The sequence below is a fragment of the Micromys minutus genome, assembly GCF_963924665.1.
Source record: "Micromys minutus genome assembly, chromosome: X".
NCBI classification, from domain to species: domain Eukaryota; kingdom Metazoa; phylum Chordata; class Mammalia; order Rodentia; family Muridae; genus Micromys; species Micromys minutus.
The window spans coordinates 50,391,804-50,410,644 of NC_137970.1; the positions used below are offsets into that span (position 1 = coordinate 50,391,804).

Here is an 18,841-nt window from a genome sequence, read left to right on the forward strand (position 1 = left end):
TGTTAACAGTTTTGCCACTAAAATGGAAGTCTGATTTGTTCTTCGGTATTAGTTGTGGTGCTTTTAGAAACGTCTGTGACAGGACAGGCTTTGCCTTGTTCAGTTCTCAACAGGACCTTGGTCACACTCTATTTGATCTCCTTAAGTTTCATATACATGATACAGGGTTTGTTCAGAGCTCATCAAATATTTAAACGGCTACTTAGGTGAAAAGCATGATTAAGAACAAGCCTCAGTTTTTTAAACCTTGGCAAAATTCTATATCATTACATTGTACATACACATGTTTATATATGCCCATGAACATAAACCGCAAATACATTCTGACTCTCCTCAATACCAGAAAGACCCTGCAGTGAGACATGGTTAATAGTCTTTCATGGGAGAAGTAGACTCCAAGGATAGGTATATATTACACTTGGGCTTTCATGGATTGGCGGAGGATTAAAAAAAAACTGGCTTGAAGCAATTGTTTCCAATCAGAGTTCATTCAGCAAAGTAAATTTGCAAAGTCCTGAAAGATCTGCACAACAAGTGTGTGATGGAACTCCAAAACTGTGAAGCTATCAGTCCAAAACAGTGATTTAGTTTGAGGATTAGAGTGGTTCTCAATCTTGAAGTCTGTAAGCCTCACTGGAGATGGTGGTTCCTGAGGACGGAAAGCAGAAATTTATAAGTGAGTTGAACATCAGATGAAACACTTAGTGATAATAATTTGTAACCATTAAAATAATTTTATGAAAACATGTTGAAAGAAGAAAACAAATGCCTCAGAGGGTAAAGGCATTTGCTACTGAGACAAATGATGAGAGTGCATTCCCCAGAACCCACATGATCAAAAGAGAAAACCAACTCCTCTGATACACACCTCTTTGTTGTGGCATGCATGAGGCCCACCCCTAAACATCCAAACAAACAAGTTGTAATTAAACATTTAAAGAGGGAAATTTATTCCTATTAGTAAATTTGCTTCTGAATTCTGTTCTATGGAAATGGTTACAAGTGATTTCTTTTCAAGAACAGCATTCATAACCATATTCCTCATAATGAAAAAAAAAAGATGAATAAAACCTTAAAGTTAGATTCAGTCTAAACCACACACACACACATGCACACCACAAAAATAACTTCATTCATATAGCATTTTAAATTAAAGAACATTATTAATCGTACTTTAAAATGAAAAATCTAATCATTGTATATTTTACTATAATAATAGAGCAGTCTGTTTCAACAGTCTCCTAGTTCTAGATACTTAGTTCTATTTTAAAAATTCTGACTTTATAATTGATAACTGTGAGGAATGGCGGAGATCCAGGGACACAGGCCTGGTAAGACTGTACTGCGAGTAGCCTGGGCCCAGAGGGGTCTGGGCCAAGCTCTCTGAAAGCGCACCCTCCACCCCAGTGGTTCAGGGGAGCAAGAAATCTGTCGTAGGGACTCAGTTTCCACCTGGAGGGCCCTTGCATGTGGAACAAACACTCAGGCCACCTGCCACCAGGAAAAGTGGATATCCAGGGATGCAGGCCTGGTGAGACTGCACTGCGAATAGCCAGGGCACAGAAAGGTCTGGGCTGAGCACATGGAAAACATGCCCCCACCCAGTGGTTCAGGGGAGCAGGAACTCTGCCATAGGGACACGGTTTCCACCCTGAGGGCCTGTGCATGCAGAAAGATCAAGCCATCTGCCACTGGGAACAGCAGATATACAGGGACACAGACCAGGTACAGGGGAGAGATGGGAACCAATCACAGAAAACAAAATGGCAAAAGGAAAGCGAAAGAACTTACCCCAGGGAAACCAAGACAACCTGGCAACATCAGAACCCAGCTCTCCCATCATAGCAAACAGCAGAATGCCAAACACTCTACAAAAAGAAGACTCAGACACAAAATCATATCTCAAAATGATGACAGAGATACTTCAACAAGAAAGGGAGGAAAAGCATAAAGAAATAGAAGCTTATAAAGAGGAAACAAGAAAAACACCCAAAGAAATCAAAGAACTAGAGGAAAATAGAACCAAAGAGATGAAAAAATTGAAGAAGGAATTTAAAATGGAAATGGAAACAATAAAGAAAACACTAAAAGAGACATCCCTGGATTTAGAAAACCTAAAAAAAGAAATCAGTAGTCACAGATGCAAACATCTTCAACAAACTACAAGAGATAGAAGAGAGAATCTCAGGGGCTGAAGACAACATGGAAAAGATAGACAAAACAGTCAGAGAAGAAGCAAAAGCCAAAAAGCTCCTAACACAAAATATTCAGGAGATCCAGGACACAATGAGAAGACCAAACCTAAGTATAATAGGAATAGAAGAAGGCAAAGAATATCAACTAAGAAGTACAGTAAATATCTTCAAAAAATCGTAGAAGAAAACTTCCCTACTCTTAACAATGAGATGAACATGAGCATAAAAGAAGCCTACAGAACTCCAAATAGAGTGAACCAGAAAAGAAATTCCTCCCAACATATAATAGTCACAACACCAAGTGCCCAAAGCAAAGAAAGAATACTAAAAGCAGTAAGGGAAAAAGGTCAGGTAACATATAAAGCCAGACCAATCAGAATTACACCTGACTTCTCAACAGAAACTATGAAAGCTAGAAGAGCCTGGTCAGACATCATGCAGACCCTAAGAGACCACAAGTGTCAGCCCAGGCTGTTATAGCCAGCAAAACTCTCAATCACCATAGATGGAGAGACCAAGATATTCCAGGACAAAACTAAATTTACACAGTATCTGACCACAAACCCAGCACTACAACGAATTATAGGTGGAAAACCCAATACAAGGAGAAAAACCACATCTTGTGTAAAAAGCTTGTGTAAAAACAAGAAAATACCTAAGCAAGAAAACCAAAAGAAGAAAGACACACAGGCACAATTCTACCTCTAAAAGCAAAAATAGCAGGAAACAGCAACCACTATTCCTTAATATCTGTTAACATAAATGGACTCAATTCCCCAAATAAAAAGATATAGGCTATCAGACAGGATACATAAACAAAACCCAGAAATTTGCGGCATACAGGAAACTCATCTCAGAGACAAAGACAGACAATATCTCAGAGTAAAAGGGTGGGAAAAAAAACCTTCCAAGCAAATAACCCCAAGAAGCAAGCTGGAGTGGCCATTCTAATAGCAAATAAAGTATATTTTCAACCAAACGTTATCAAAAAAGACAAAGAAGGATACTGTTTACTCATTACAGGGACGATTTGTCAGGAGGAACTCTCAATCCATAACATATATGCTCCAAATACAAGAGCACCGATATTCATAAAAGAAACCCTACTAAAGCTCAAAATATCCATTGCATCCCACACAATAATAGTGGGAGACCTCAACACCCCACTCTCATCAATGGACAGATCATGGAAACAGAAACAGAACAAGGACACAGTGAAACTAGCAGAAGTTATGAATCAATTAGAATTAATAGACATCTATAGAACATTTCATCCTAAAACAAAAGAATACACCTTCTTTTCAACACCTCATGGCACCCTCTCCAAAATTGACCATATAATCTGTCACAAAACAAGCCTCAATAAATATAAGAACATTGAAATACTCCAATGCATCCTATCAGATCACCATGGTCTAAGGCTGGTCTTTAATAACAACAAAGACAACATAAAGCCCATATACACATGGAAACTGAACAATGCTCTATTAAAAGATAGCATGGTCAAACAAGAAATAAAGAAAGAACTTAAGGATTTTCTAGAATTTAATGAAAATGAAAACACAACATACCCAAACCTATGGGATGAAATGAAAGCAGTACTGAGAAGAAAACACATAGCTCTGAGTGCTTCCAAAAAGAATCTGGAGAGAACATACACTAGCAACTTGACAGCACAGTTGAAAGCTCTAGAACTAAAGGAAGCAGATACAGCCAAGAGGAGTAGATGGCAAGAAATAATCAAACTCAGAGCAGAAATTGACCAAATAGAAACAAAAAGAACCATTCAAAGAATCAACAAAACCAAGAGCCGATTCTTTGAGAAAATTAACAAGATTGTTAAACCCTTAGCCAGACTAACTAGAGAGCAAAGAGAGAGTATCCAAATTAAGAAACTCAGAAATGAAAGTGGAGACATAACAACTGAAACTGAGGAAATTCAAGAAATCATCAGATCCTACTACAAAAGCCTATACTCAACAAAGGTGGAAAATTTGGAGGAAATGGATGAATTCCTAGACAGATCCCAGAAAATAAAGTTAAACGAGGACCAGGTGAACCATCTAAATTATCCCATAACACCTAAAGAAATAGAAGCAGTCATCAAAAGCCTCCCAACCAAAAAAAAAAAAAAAAAACTCCAGGTCCAGATGGGTTCAGTGCAGAATTCTATCAGATATTTATTGACTACCTAATACCAAAACTCTCCAAACTATTCCACAAAATAGAGTCAGATGGAATACTACCCAACTTATTTTTTAAGGCCTCAATAACACTTGTTCCTAAACCAAACAAAGACCCTACAAGGAAAGAGAACTTCACACCAATCTCACTTATGAACATTGATACAAAAATACTCAACAAATTCCTTACAAACCGAATCCAAGAACACATCGATCATTCACCATGATCAAGTAAGCTTCATCCCTGGGATGCAGGGATGGTTTAATAAATGGAAATCCATCAATGCAATCCACCATATGAACAAACTCAAAACAAAACAAAACAAAACAAAACAAAACAAAACAAAAAAACCATGGTCATCTCTTTAGATGCTGAGAAAGCATTTGACAAAATTCAACACCCCTTTATGTTAAAAGTCTTGGAAAGAACAGGAATCCAAGGTCCATACCTAAACATAATAAAAGCAATATACAGCAAACCAATAGCCAATATCAAACTTAACGGTGAGAAACTTGAAGCAATCCCACTAAAATCAGGGTTTAGACAAGGCTGCCCACTCTCCCCGTACCTATTCAGCATAGTACTAGAAGTTCTGGCTGGAGAAATTAGATAGCAAAAGAAAATCAAAGGGATACAAATTGGAAACGAAGAAGTAAAAATATCACTGTTTGCAGATGACATGATAGTGTACGTAAGTGACCCCCAAAATTCCACCAAAGAACTTCTACAGCTGATAAACAAGTTCAGCGAACTGGTGGATATAAAATTAACTCAAACAAATCAGTAGCCTTCCTTTACTCAAAGGACAAAAATGCTGAGAAAGAAATTAGGGAAAAGGTACCCCTCACAATAGTCACAAACAATACCTTGATGTGACCCTAACTAAGCAAGTGAAAGATCTGTATGACAAGAATTTCAAGACTCTGAAGAAGGAAATTGAAGATCTCAGCAGATGGAACGATCTCCTATGCTCATGGATTGGAAGGATCAATATTGTAAAAATGGCCATCTTAGATTCAATACAATCCCCATCAAATTACAACTCAATTCTTCATAGAGTTAGAAAGAGCAATTTGCAAATTCATTTGGAATAACAAAAATTTAGGATAGCAAAAACTGTTCTCAACAAAAAGAACTTCCAGGGGAATCACCATCTCTGACCTCAAGCTATATTACAGATCATCATGATAAAAAGCACATGGTATTGGTACCGAGATAGGCAGGTAGATCAATGGAATAGAACTGAAGACCCAAAAATGAACCTACACACTTATAGTCACTTGATCTTTGACAAAGGAGATAAACACATTCAATGGAAAAAGGACAGTCTCTTCAACAAATGGTGTTGGTTCAACTGGCTGTCAGCATGCAGAAGAATGCAAATCGATCCTTTCCTATCTCTGTACAAAGCCAAGGGAAAGTGGATCAAAGACCTCCACATAAAACCAGGTACAGTGAAACTAGTAGAACATTAAGTTGTGAGGAACTTAGAACACATAAGCACAGGAGAAAATTTCCTGAACAAAACACCAATGTCTTATAATCTAAGATGAAGGATTCAGCTTTTGACACGTTTTAAAATATTTCTTCCAGTGTTCCCTAAAGCTGTCTTCAATTATAATTAGAACATGACTTTGTTGTTTCTATAAAACCAATTACCTAACTTATTTGGATAGTTTTCCCTAGAAAGGGTATCCTTAGTGGCAATTATGCTTTCCTGGGGGAAGTAGAAGCAATGTATTTCATGGTTGAATATTCATTCAGGATATTTATGAAAGGTTAGGGAAAACTTCATGGTCATATACGTTTGAGAAATATCTTACTCTACTTTGGGGGATTCACAATATTCTGTAGCATATTAAAATTTCTAACATGTACTGCCACAAGTGCAAGGTTCCATGACTTGCATACAAGATGACAAGAAATCATATGGTAGGACTGGAGAGATGGCTCAGAGGTTAAGAGCACTGACTGCTCTTCCAGAGGTTCTGAGTTCAAGTCCCAGCAAGCACATGGTGATCACAACCATCTGTAATGGAATCTAATGTCCTCTTCTGGTGTGTCTCAAGACAGCAACAGTGTACTTATAAAATAAATAAATAAAATTTAAAAAACAAATGATATTATAGCCAAATAAATTTAAAGCGTGACTACAACTGCTACCTAGTGAGTCACAAACATATTAGCACACTGAAACCCCACAAATTTCTACACTAAGTATGCTTACGTGTTACCCTTTATGAACACATTTTTCATCAGGAAAATAAAAACATACTAGCATTTCAGACTATGTTACATATATTCTAAAATAGAGAAGTGTCTTAGATAATGGAAATATAGATATTACAAGTTCTCTTATGAACATTTCAAACATTTTATCAAGGCTTTAAGTAAGAAAACAGATTTAACTGTTGTATATTTTAACCTTTTATTATAAGTGAAGCTGCACTGCCTAGAGCCCATCAGGCCTTTAAATGCAGCAACATAAGGGACAAGGCATGACCAGAAGCCATAAAGCCCTGGATTGCAATGTTAGGTTAAACATTTGACAGCTGTGTAACCTCAGTTAAATGATTTTGCTCTATTTCAGTCTTTTTATAAGAATATATGAATCTTAATAGTCACCTTGCAGAGCTGACGTAAGTACTTAGCAAACTAGCTGGCATAAACAAGGTCTTGTATAGTACCCTACTTGTATCAGTCCAAAGCAGAAGGGAAATGACTGAAGACAGGAGAACGCACAGATTGAGAGGCTTCTGAGTCACTGTTAGCCTTTTCATGGGAAAAGAAGTGATGTGCTAGTAGTTCAGAGCTTTGAGTGCCATGATATTTCTATAACTAAAAGTCTCCTTTTAATATGGAATCACACTGGTCTTATTTACTTGTAAGTGTTGAAAAGAGAAGCCTGTTTGGCTTTTCAATGGGTCAAGGAGAATCCTGTGCAAAATGGTGCCTGTCACTGAAAAAAAAAATTAGTAGCATGCTAGGAGTGTTGGAGAATAGGGAGGCTGCTCTATACCTGTTAGTGGGTAACAGTAGATTATTGGCAGACATAATGGAGTCAGGCAAAAAGAACTTAGTTGTAATCTGTATCATTTCAGAGACCTGGAATGCACTGTGACAAGGTTTATAATTCACAGTATGAAAGTAAATAACCTGAACGAGATATTTGGCTGTTTTTGGATCCCCTGGGGTATTTTAGCAGAAGTGAGGTACACGTGAGTTTGTCAGGAATAAAGGCATCTTTCTCAGTACATTGCACAGGGAAATTATGCAGAGAGCTTCTCCTTCTGTGTGCTACAAGAGTGAAGAATTTAACACTTTGCTCACCAGAATGAGAACATTCTCCTATTCTAGTTCTGCTTTCAAGACTGCTTCTTAGTCCAGGTGGAAATGAATGTGCCTCCTTAATACTCATCTGTCAGTGTTGGTGGGGTTGTAAACTGGTACAACCACTCTGGAAATCAGTCTGGCAATACCTCAGAAAATTGGACATAGTACTACCCGAAGACCCAGTTATTCCACTTCTGGGCATTTACCCCAGAGAAGCTACAACATACAATAAGGACACATGCACCACAATGTTCATAGCAGCTCTATTTATAATAGCCAGAAGTTGGAAAGAACCCAGATGTCCTTCAGTAGATGAATAGATACAAAAATTGTGGTACATTTACACAATGGAGTACTTACTACTCAGGTATCAGAAACAATTACCTGATGAAATTCTTAAGAAAATGGATACATCTAGAGAATATCATCCTGATTGAGGTAACCCAGTCACAAAAGAACAGACATAATATGCAGTCACTGATAATGGGATACTAACCCCAGAAAGCTCTGAACACCCCAGAAACAACTCATAGACTGTGTGAAGTTCAAGAAAAAAGAAAAAGAAAAAGCCATTATGTTTACCCCTTACACACCAAGAAAACTTTGACTAATTCCAGGTTACATCCTGTTTTACATGTACTTTATGCTCATTGTAACTAGTAAGATCTTAATGTACACTATCAAACCTTAAAAAAAGCCAAGCAATGACAAAAATGTATTCATATACTTTTATGCAAAAATGCTTAAAATTTGTACATTTATCTTTGGTTTTTTAAAATAAAGTTTCTCAATTAAAAAAAAAAAAAAACTCACCTGTCAGAGACCCAGAAAGTGTGAAAACTGCTACGTTTCTGATTCCACAGCAAGTGATGATGAGTCTTCTGGATAATCTGAAACATTGAAAAAGTAAAGGTGACCCCTTCCGGTCTGAATCTGAGCCCTGAGCAGACACTGAATGCTGGTACCGCTCCCAATCCCACAAAATCCAGAGGAAGGCCACCACTCAGGTACTCTAATATGCCCAGCATCACATGATTACAGGAACACAGGTGTGCTAACAGTCCCAGGATCACAGAGGAAGCTAGACTCCCAAGAGATCAGACACACCCAGGAGCACTGGAGCTCTGACACACTCAAGGATATCAGGATCTTGGTCATACTGAGACTCCAGTATCTCAGAGGCAGCTTGATTACTAGGAGCTCTGACACACTCAGGATCCCAGGATTCCAGGATTCCAGAATCAGAGGATCACAGAGACACCTGGAATCTGAGGAGTTCTGAAACAACCAGGGTCACAAGGAGGACACCTCCAGTCAGAGACAGCTAGGGCAGGAAGCACTGGAGACAACCAGATGGTTAGAGGTAAGTACAAGAACATAAGCAACAAAAACCAAGGATTCAAAGAGAACACAGATGCCAGCCCAGGCTACTATATCCAGCAAAACCTCTCAATTACCATAGATGGAGAAACCAAGATATTCCATGACAAAATCAAATTCACACAATATCTTTCCACAAAACTAGCCCTACAAAGGATAATAGAAGGAAATCTCCAACACAAGGAGGGAAACTACATCCTAGAAAATGCAAGAAAATAATATTCTTGCAACAAACTCAAAAGAAAATATCCACACTAACACAATTCCACCTCTAACACCAGAAATAACACTTCATACTCATGAAAGAAAAAAAATCTACCAAGATGAACTCTTAATTCTGAACATCTATGCTCCAAATGCAAGGGCACCCACATTTATAAAAGAAACTTTACTAAAGCTCAAAGTATACATTGCATTACACACAATAAGAGTGGGAGACCTCTATACCCCACTCTCTTCAATGGACAGATCATGGTAAAAGTACCTAAATAGAGACACAGTGTAACTACAGAATTTATGAACCAAATGGATTTGAAAGATATGTATAGGATATTTTATCCTAAAACAAAACAATATGCCTTTTTCTCAAAATCTCATGGACCTTCTCCAAAATCAACCATATAATCAGTCACAAAAGAGGCCTCAACAGATACAAGAAGTTTGAAATAATCCCGTGTACCCTATCAAATCGACATGGGCTAAGGCTGGTCTTCAATAAGAAAAACAAGAACAAAAAAACTGGACAGAAAGCCCACATGCACATGGAAGCTGAACAATACCCTGCTCAATGACAACTTGTTCAAGGAAGAAATAAAGAATAAAATCAAAGACTTTTTAGAATTTAATAAAAATGAAGGTACAACATACCCAAACCTATGAGATGCAGTGAAAGCAGTACTAAGAGGAAAACTCATAGCTCTGAGCACCTCCAAAAGAAACACTAGTAGCTTGACAGCACAGCTGAAAGCTCTAGAACAAAAATAATTAAATACACCAATGAGGAGTAGATGGCAGGAAATAATCAAATTCAGGGCTGAAATCAACCAAGAAAAAACCAAAATGAACTATACAAAAAAATCAACAAAACCAGGAGTTGGTTCTTTGAAAAAAATCAATAAGATAGCACAGAGACAGTATCCAAATTAACAAAATGAGAAATGAATGGGGAGACATAACAACCAGAAGCAGAGGAAATTCAAGAAATCATCAGATCCTATACAACAGCCTATATTCAACAAAACTGGAAAATCTGGGTGAAATGGACAATTTTCTAGACAGATATCAGGTACCAAATTTAAATCAGGATCAGATAAACCATTTAAACAGTCCCATTTCCCCTAGATAAATAGAAGTTGTCATCAAAAGCCTCTCAACCAAAAAAAAAAAAAAAAAAAAAAAAAAAAAAAAAAAAAATCTCAGGACCAGATGAATTTAGTTCATTATTCTATTAGGCCTTCATAGAAGAGCTAATGTCAATACTCTTCAAACTATATTACAAAATAGAAACAAAAGGAACACTACCCAATTTGTTTTATGAAGGCAAAATAACCCTTATACCTAGACCACACAAAGACCAAACAAATACCAGAATTTCAGACCAATCTTCCTTATGAACATCAATGCAAAAATAGTAAATAAAATTCTCCCAAACCAAATCGAAGAACACATTATAACAAACATCCATCATGATCAAGTAGGCTTCATTCTAGGGATGTAGAAATGGTTCAATATATGGAAATCCATGAACGTAATCCATTATATAAACAAACTCAAAAAAAAAAAAAAAAAAAAAAAAAAAAAAAAGCAAACCACATGATCATCTCATTAGATGCTGAGAAACCATTTGGAAAAATTTAACACCCCTTCATGTTAAAAGTGTTAGAAAGATCACGAATTCAAGGCTCATACTCAAACATAATAAAAGCAATATAAAACAAATCAGTAACTAACATCAAACTAAATAGTGAGAAACTTGAAGCAATCCCACTAAAATAAGGAACGAGACAAGGCTACCCATTCTCTCTCTACATATTTACTATATTACTTGAATTCTTAGCCAGAACAATTAGACAACAAAAAGAGTTCAAAGGGATACAACTTGGAAAGCAAAAAGTAAAAATATCACTATTTGTAGATGATATTATAATATACTTAAGGGACTCCAACAATTCCACTAGAGAACTCCTAAACCTGATAAACAGTTTCAGCAAAGTGGCTGGATATAAAATTAACTTCCTCTACTCAACGGATGAACAGCCTGATAAATTAAGAAAACCACAGCCTTCACAATAGTCCCAAATCACGTGAAATACCTTGGCATGACTCTAACCAAGCAAGTGTAAGATCTGTATGACAAGAACTTTAAGTCTCTAAAAAATAAATCAAAGAAGATCTCTGAAGAATTAAAGATATTTCATGCCCTTGGACTGGCAGGATTAATATAGTAAAAATGGCCATCTTGCCAAAAGCAATCTACAGATTTAATACAATTCCCATTAAAAATCTAACTATTCTTCATAGAGTTAGAAAGAGTAATTTGCAAATTCATTTGGAATAACAAAAAACCCAGGATAGCAAAAAGTATTCTCAACAATAAAAACAAACAAACAAACAAACAAACAAACAAAAAAATCGAAAAAACTTCTGTGGGAATCACCATCTTGACCTCAAACTATATTACTGATCAAAAGTTATAAAAAACTTCATGTTATTGGTAATGAGACAGGAAGGTAGATTAATGGAATAAAATTTAAAATCCAGAAATGAACCCACACACCTATGTTCACTTGATCTTTGACAAAGGAGCTAAAACCACCCAGTGGAAAAAGACAGCATTTACAACAAATGGTGCTGTTTCTACTCAAGTCAGCATGTAGAAGAAGGCAAATTGATCCAGTCTTAAGCATTTTTAACAAATGGTGATGTTTCCATTGAAGTCAGCTTGTAGAAGAAAGCAAATTGAACCATTCTTATCTACTTGTAGAAATCTCAATTGCAAGTGGATCGAGGACCTCCTCATAAAACCAGATACACTCAAGGTAATAGAAGAGAAAGTGGGGAAGAACATCGAACTCATGGGCACAGGGGAAAGTGTCCTGAACAGAACACCAATGGCTTATGCTCTAACATCAACAATCAGCAAATGGAACCTTCACACAATTGTAAAGCTTCTGTAAATCAAAAGACACGGTCAATAGGACAAAACATCAACCAACAGATTGGGAAAAGGTCTTTACTAATCCTACATCTGATAGTATGCTAACATCTAATATATACAAAGAACTCAAGAAGTTAGACTGCACAAAACCAAACAACCCTATGAAATTTGGGGTGCACAGCTAAACAAACAATTCTCAACTGAGAAAGACCAAATGGCTATGAAATGTTCAACATCTTTTGCTGTCAGGGAAATGCAAATCAAAATAATACTGAGATTTCACCTCACACCCCTCAGAATGGCTAAGATAAAATTTCAGCTGACAGCAGATGCTGGCCAGGATGTGGAGAAAGAGGAACACTTCTCCACTGCTGGTGGGGTTGCAAGTTGGTAAAACCTTGCTAGAAATCAGTCTGGCAGTTCCTCAGAAAATTGTACCTGAGGACCCAGCTATACCACTCCTGGGCATATACTCGAAAGATGCTCTAACATATAAGAAGGACACATGCTCCACCATATCCAAAGCAGCCTTATTTATAATAGTCAGAAGTGGGAAAGAACCCAGATGTTCTTCAACTGAGGAATGGACACAGAAAATGTGGCACATTTATACAATGGAGTACTACTCAGTTATTAAAAACAAGGAGTTCATGAAAACAGATGGAACTAGAAAATATCCCGAGTGAGGTAACCCAATCACAACACACACACACACACACACACACACAAAGGAACAAAAATACTTACAGGAGGAAATAGAGAGACAAAATTTGAAGCAAAGACTTAAGCTAAGGCCATCCAGAGACTGCCGGACCTGGAGATACAGCCCATATCCAGTTACCAAACCCAGACAATATTGCTGTTGCCATGAAGTGCATGCTGACAGGAGCCTGATGTAGCTGTCTCCTGAGAGGCTCTGCCAGAGCCTGTCAAATAGAGATGCAGATGCTCGAAGCCAACCATTGAAATGAGAACAGGGTTTTGTTTTTTATTAATTTTTATTGGATATTCTCTATTTATTGGATATTTTACATTTCAGATGTTATCCTCTTTCCCTCCAATCACATTTCCCACCCCTTCCCATTGCCTTCATGAAGGTGCTCCCCCTCACAACCACCCTCTCCCACCTCCATGCCTTGGCATTCCCCTAAACTGGAAAATGAGCCTTCGCTGGACCAAAGGCCTCTAGTCCCATTGATGCCAGACAAGGTCATCCTCTGCTGCATATGCATCTGGAGCCATGGGTCTCTCCATGTGTACTCACTGTTTGATGTTTTAGTCCCTGAGAGCTCTGGAGGGTTTGGTTGGTTGATAATTTTGTTCTTTCAATGGGGTTGCAGACCCTTTCAGCTCCTTCAGTCCTATCTTTAGCTCCTTTATTGGGGTCCACGTGTTTCGTCCTATGGTTATCTGCAAGCATCCTCATCTGTATCAGTATGGCTCTGGCAGAGCCTCTAAGGAGGCATCCATATAAGGTTCTTGCCAGTAAGTACTACTTGGCATCAGCAATAGTGACTGGGTTTGGTGGCTGCATATGGGATGGATCCCCAGGTGAGGCAGTCTCTGGATGATCTTTTCTCCAACCCCTGCTCCTCTATTTGTCCCATTATTTCCTCCCATCAGTGTTTTGTTCTCCCTTGCAAGAAGGACTGAGGCATCCACATTCTGGCCTTTCTTCTCTTTGAGCTTCATAAGTTCTGTGAATTGTTTCTTGGATATTCAGAGCTTTATGGGCTTGTATCCACTTATCAATGAGTACATACCATGAGTGTTCTTTTGTGACTGGGTTACCTCACTCAGGATGATATCTTCAAGTTCCATCCATTTGCCTAGGAACTTCATAAAGTCATTGTTTCTAATAGCTGAGTAGTACTCCATTTTGTAAATGTGGTTGGTGAAACCACATGAATACACATGGAGGGACCCATGGCTCCTGCTGCATATGTAGCTTAGGATGGCCTTGTTGGATATCAGTGAGAGGAGAGGCCTTTGGTCCTGTGAAGGCTCAATTCTCCATTGTAGTGGAATGCCAGGGTGGGGAGGTAGGAGGTTCTGAGTAGGCGGGTGGGGGAGCACCCTCACAGAAGCACGGGGAGGGAAGATGGGATAGTGGGTTTTGGGAATGAAATCCTGCAAAAGGGATAACATTCAAAATGTAAATAAATAAAATATCTACTTAAAAATAAAAAAGAAATAAAAAGAAATTGTTTCTAGTAGAAGGAATTTTAGGTAATGGGAGTTCTAGTCTCAGAAGGCAACACTGTCCTACTTCCCATCCACCATAATTGCAATACACACAAACTACTTCAGAAAGTACACAACCTCTGATAAATTTTCATTTTAACAGAAAATGTGCTATAATGGTAATCAAATGTCCCTCTGTCTGTCTTATATGTGTGGATATTTGGTCAGTAACATTTTGACCACCTATTCAACCACCAGAGGTGGCCAATATCTATAGAGCTTTACAGGAAACCTTGATACACAGAGGCATTTATGTGCCAAGAGCAATAGGTCTGCTGTATTACAAACTATGATTATTTTATTTATCAGCATAATGTGATCCATAATACTGGATGGTATTTGACTTAAATAGCTGTGGTAACAGCTCAACACCATCTGTCTGTAATGGAATGCTTTGGGTCTTGTTATCCACTAAATTACCCTAGCTCGCTGTTATTCCAATGGACATAATTGAGACAGCTATTATAGTATTTTAGGTGTTGGTTTGTTTCTGAAAAGGAATGAGGTGTCTTGAAAATAAGAGGTTTCAGGATTAATAAGAAACATTATTTATGGTACAAATGTTTTGTTTCTAACCTCTAGCTTTTTTAGAAGTGGGAAATAACATTCTGTATTACCTTGTTCAATATTCAGATGAGCACTTCTCACTCCCTGCATAATAATGTAGTTGGCATCTGAGATACAGCTGTCCACAGTGATCATCTACATCTAGTAAATTTTGTTTTATGAAATCAATGTACCATTCAAAGTGCTCCCAAAAGTATGAGAACTCTGAAGTCTGAGGCTAACTATCCAGGGTGCCAGAGTTGCCTATTTTTGCCATGGCAAGCTGGCAAATTCATGCTACTGAGTTAATCAGGCTTCAGACCTGACTTCAGCAAGATTCTATCTTCTCTAGAATCCCAGTTTCTCCCTTCCTCCATGAATCTCTCAATCTCTCAGTCTGTCTCTGTGTTTCTCTCTAAAAGGCTTTGCTGTGAATTTGCAACCCTCTCATGTGATGGTGTAACAGGTGTGTACTGCTGTGCCTAGCTAGCTTCAGCGTAGTGTTAAGACAGAATCACAATTAGATAGAGCAGCCCAATCTTCAGTGAAGGCTGGAGAAAAGTTCATTTGTAAAATGAGAGGAAAATAGGTAGCAAGTACTCAAACATATGTCACAAACATTCTGAGACAGCAATCAATAGCAACAATGGCAATGTTTAAGTGCAATAAATGTCCTGGCCTTCCTGCTCCTGAGAAGTCATGCTAGCAGACTCTTTCAATGCTCATTACTAGCTGACAGTTGGCTGTCTTGATACATTTTTAGGTGTGTTTGGCACTAAAATATTTGAGAAGTTGATCTTTAGGATTTTGCTAAGTGGGTTCCTTTCGCTTTTTTCCCAGAGTGACTTATAGTCTGATTTGGCACAACACTCCCACCAAACAATGATTTAAATTAAAACTATGTTCCTGTGAACACTGGTGCTTCAGATGAAAAACCTGATTTTCAATTTTCTCCATGGCTTTCTTCCCAGGGTGAGATTAAGCTAAGACTACATAGGTGAGGAATGGATTGAAAAATGGCAGAAACTTCAAAGAACTGTGTTCTGAATAATATAAGATAAAGAACAGGTTTTCAGGAGTCAATCAATGCCTCCTGCAGTCTGTATCCACATCAATTCCTCTATGGTGTTGTTCTTGCTTCTTATGCAGTGTGATTTCCCTATTATCCAATCAAAAGCATGTCAATCCAGTCTTCCTGTATGCTGGCTCAGCTCTGGATCTCTTACGTTATCTAAGATCTATTTCCCACTTTCCTTTAAAATCTAGGTTAGCACAAGAATTCTTGATACTCTATGAAGCAACTGTGTGTGTGTGTGTGTGTGTGTGTGTGTGTGTGTGTGTGTGTGTGTGTATGCATGCATGCATGAGCATGTGCATATGCACGTGTATTTTTAGCCATTGGTTCTCAGAAATTAGAGTAGGGGAAAGAGAATGTGGAGAATCCAATAACTTGAGTCATGACTGCTTCAAGATCCATTAGTCAATCAAGTCACTTCACCTTTTCCCTCCAGTCTCAAGCTTTTCATTTGTAAAATAGAGGCAGGCACTCAATACTGTTGGTTGTTCCCTATGAAGTTTCTTTTCTGATATCCGAATCTTGGTCCTCTACGTTCTCTTTCACAATTCCCATGTCCACACAGATGCATTTTAAAGCACTGTAGTTCTTTGTTTTTGTTTTATTCGTTTGTTCTGGTGTATATTTGTTGAACTGCCTTATCTACTACAAATGACTCCCATATCCCACTAGTCCAGGGGTTTTCAGTCTGTGGGTCATAACCCTTGGATATCCTGAATATCAGATATTTATATTACAATTCATAACAGTAGAAAATTACAGTTATGAAGTAGCAATGAAAATAATTTTCTAGTTGGGGGCCACCACAACATGGAAGAACCGTATTAAAGGATAAAACATTAAGAAGGTTGAGATTCACTGCTCTAATTAGTGGACTATTCCTAGCTATTGAAAATTTTTAGCCTCGATCCTTTTCTCTATTTCTATAGTTACTGCCTGCCATGAAGCTATTATGATATATATCCAGCTTTCTGTTACTCTTCCCATTTCTTTTTTCAAAATTTCAATTCATTTTGTATAACGGTCCTTCAACAATCTTTCTAAAATTGATTTTTAATTGTGTCTATACTGATGGAAAGCTCTCTTAGTACTGTAAGTTTACTTCAGTACATAACAGCATTCTTTCAAAAACAGAGACAAACTATTTGGCAAAAAACATCAGGTTGGGTTATTCAGCTTAACTTTTGACTCCCCAAGATCAGCTGGGTGCAGAGCTGAAGAAACTGAGGTACAGATAAAAGGGGCATTTCCAAAAGTTACATTTTCAAACTAGGGACTGGGAATTGTTTCCCAGGCCAGAACTTTACTCATGTGTGGCAAAGGAGACACAGGAACTGAAAAGTATTTTCTTTTCATTGGTGCTCTAAAGTATATAAACTGAAAAGGAGTTGGAGAAAAGAAGAGGAATTGAGTGATGCAGTAATTAAGAGTTTGGGTTTGGAGACAGTGTCCATTGCTCTGCTGTGAGACACCGAGTTTATCTGAATTTCACTTTCATTTTCTTCTATAAAGGAGGGTTAGTGATATTTACAACTCACAGAATTGATAATGATTATTAAGTGTGACAGTCTATAAATCACCTGGCTTGTAACAGGCAAGTTCGCATCTAGTATGCAATTGCCATAACTCTTTACTGGAATTAAGCTGTTTTCTTCTTGTCCCTGTTAGTTTGAATTCTTTTGACATCATGGAGCCTTATCTAATCAGGTAACCCATAGAAAATCAGCCTTCTCTTTAATTTTTATAGCACGAAATTTATTATTCTGCTCATTTAGTCAATAACATATGACTCATTAATCTCTCTCTGTCGCTGTCTCTCTGTCTCTGTCTCTCTGTCTCTCTCTCTCTCTGTCTGTCTATCTGTCTGTCTCTCTCATTCTCTCTCTCTCTCTCTCTCTCTCTCTCTCTCTCTCTCTCTCTCTCTCTCTCTCTCTCTGTGTGTGTGTGTGTGTGTGTGTGTGTGTGTTTGACATAGGGCTTTATCATGCATCCTTGGGTAGTCTCAAACTTAAAATCTTCCTGTATCAGCTTTCAGAATATTGGCATTATAGGCATTCCTTGCCATGCTGAGAAAAAATATTGTATTGTAATACTTGTAATTTTAAGCAGCTTTTGAAAAGTGTCTTAACTTCTAAGTAAATAGAAGGAATATTAGTTTCTCCTTCATTTTCCCTTTTCTGTAGTATTTCTGGTCAACTATACAGACATCCTACACGAGAATCGCAATGCTTCTTGCATGTAAAAATAAAGAATATAGTTTGTTGGAAAATATCTACTTACCTAAACATATCAAATATCTATATAATAAGATTATGACTTCTATGAACACTAATTCCCAAGGTGTTAGTATTAGGGTATTTTCTTCTTGTCCCTGTCATGATTTTTTTAAACGACTTTATTTTACAAAACAAAGATAAATGTACAGATTTTAAATATTTTTTGCTTAAAATTATACATTTTTGTCAGTACTGTTTTTTCAGATATTAAAATAATTTTTACATAAAACTATGTGAATATATTTTTTAGTCAGTACTTGATTTTTTCAAGGGCTTGACAGTATGCATTGAAAACCTAATAGTTACCATGAGCATAAAGTACATGCAAAACAAAACGCAACATGGAAATAGTCAAAGTCTTCTTGTTTTGTAAATATATATATATATTTTTTGTTTTCTTTATTTCTTGGACTTCATACAGTCTGTGAGTTGTTTCTGCGGGAGTGCAAGC

General features: G+C 37.5%; 1 protein-coding gene across 1 annotated transcript in view; it reads right to left on the reverse strand.

The window, feature by feature from the left end:
• Positions 1-316: 316 nt before the first annotated feature.
• The window catches only part of ZDHHC15 (zDHHC palmitoyltransferase 15), a 131,927-nt gene continuing 113,402 nt past the window's right edge, over positions 317-18,841 (reverse strand). The window contains exons 11-12 of the mRNA XM_080910801.1: positions 8,526-8,602; positions 317-649 (exon numbers count right to left, since the gene is read on the reverse strand). Of these exons, the coding sequence (XP_080766927.1) occupies positions 8,556-8,602 (47 nt within the window). The 3' untranslated portion in view covers positions 317-649; positions 8,526-8,555. The remainder of the gene's footprint in view (positions 650-8,525; positions 8,603-18,841) is intronic.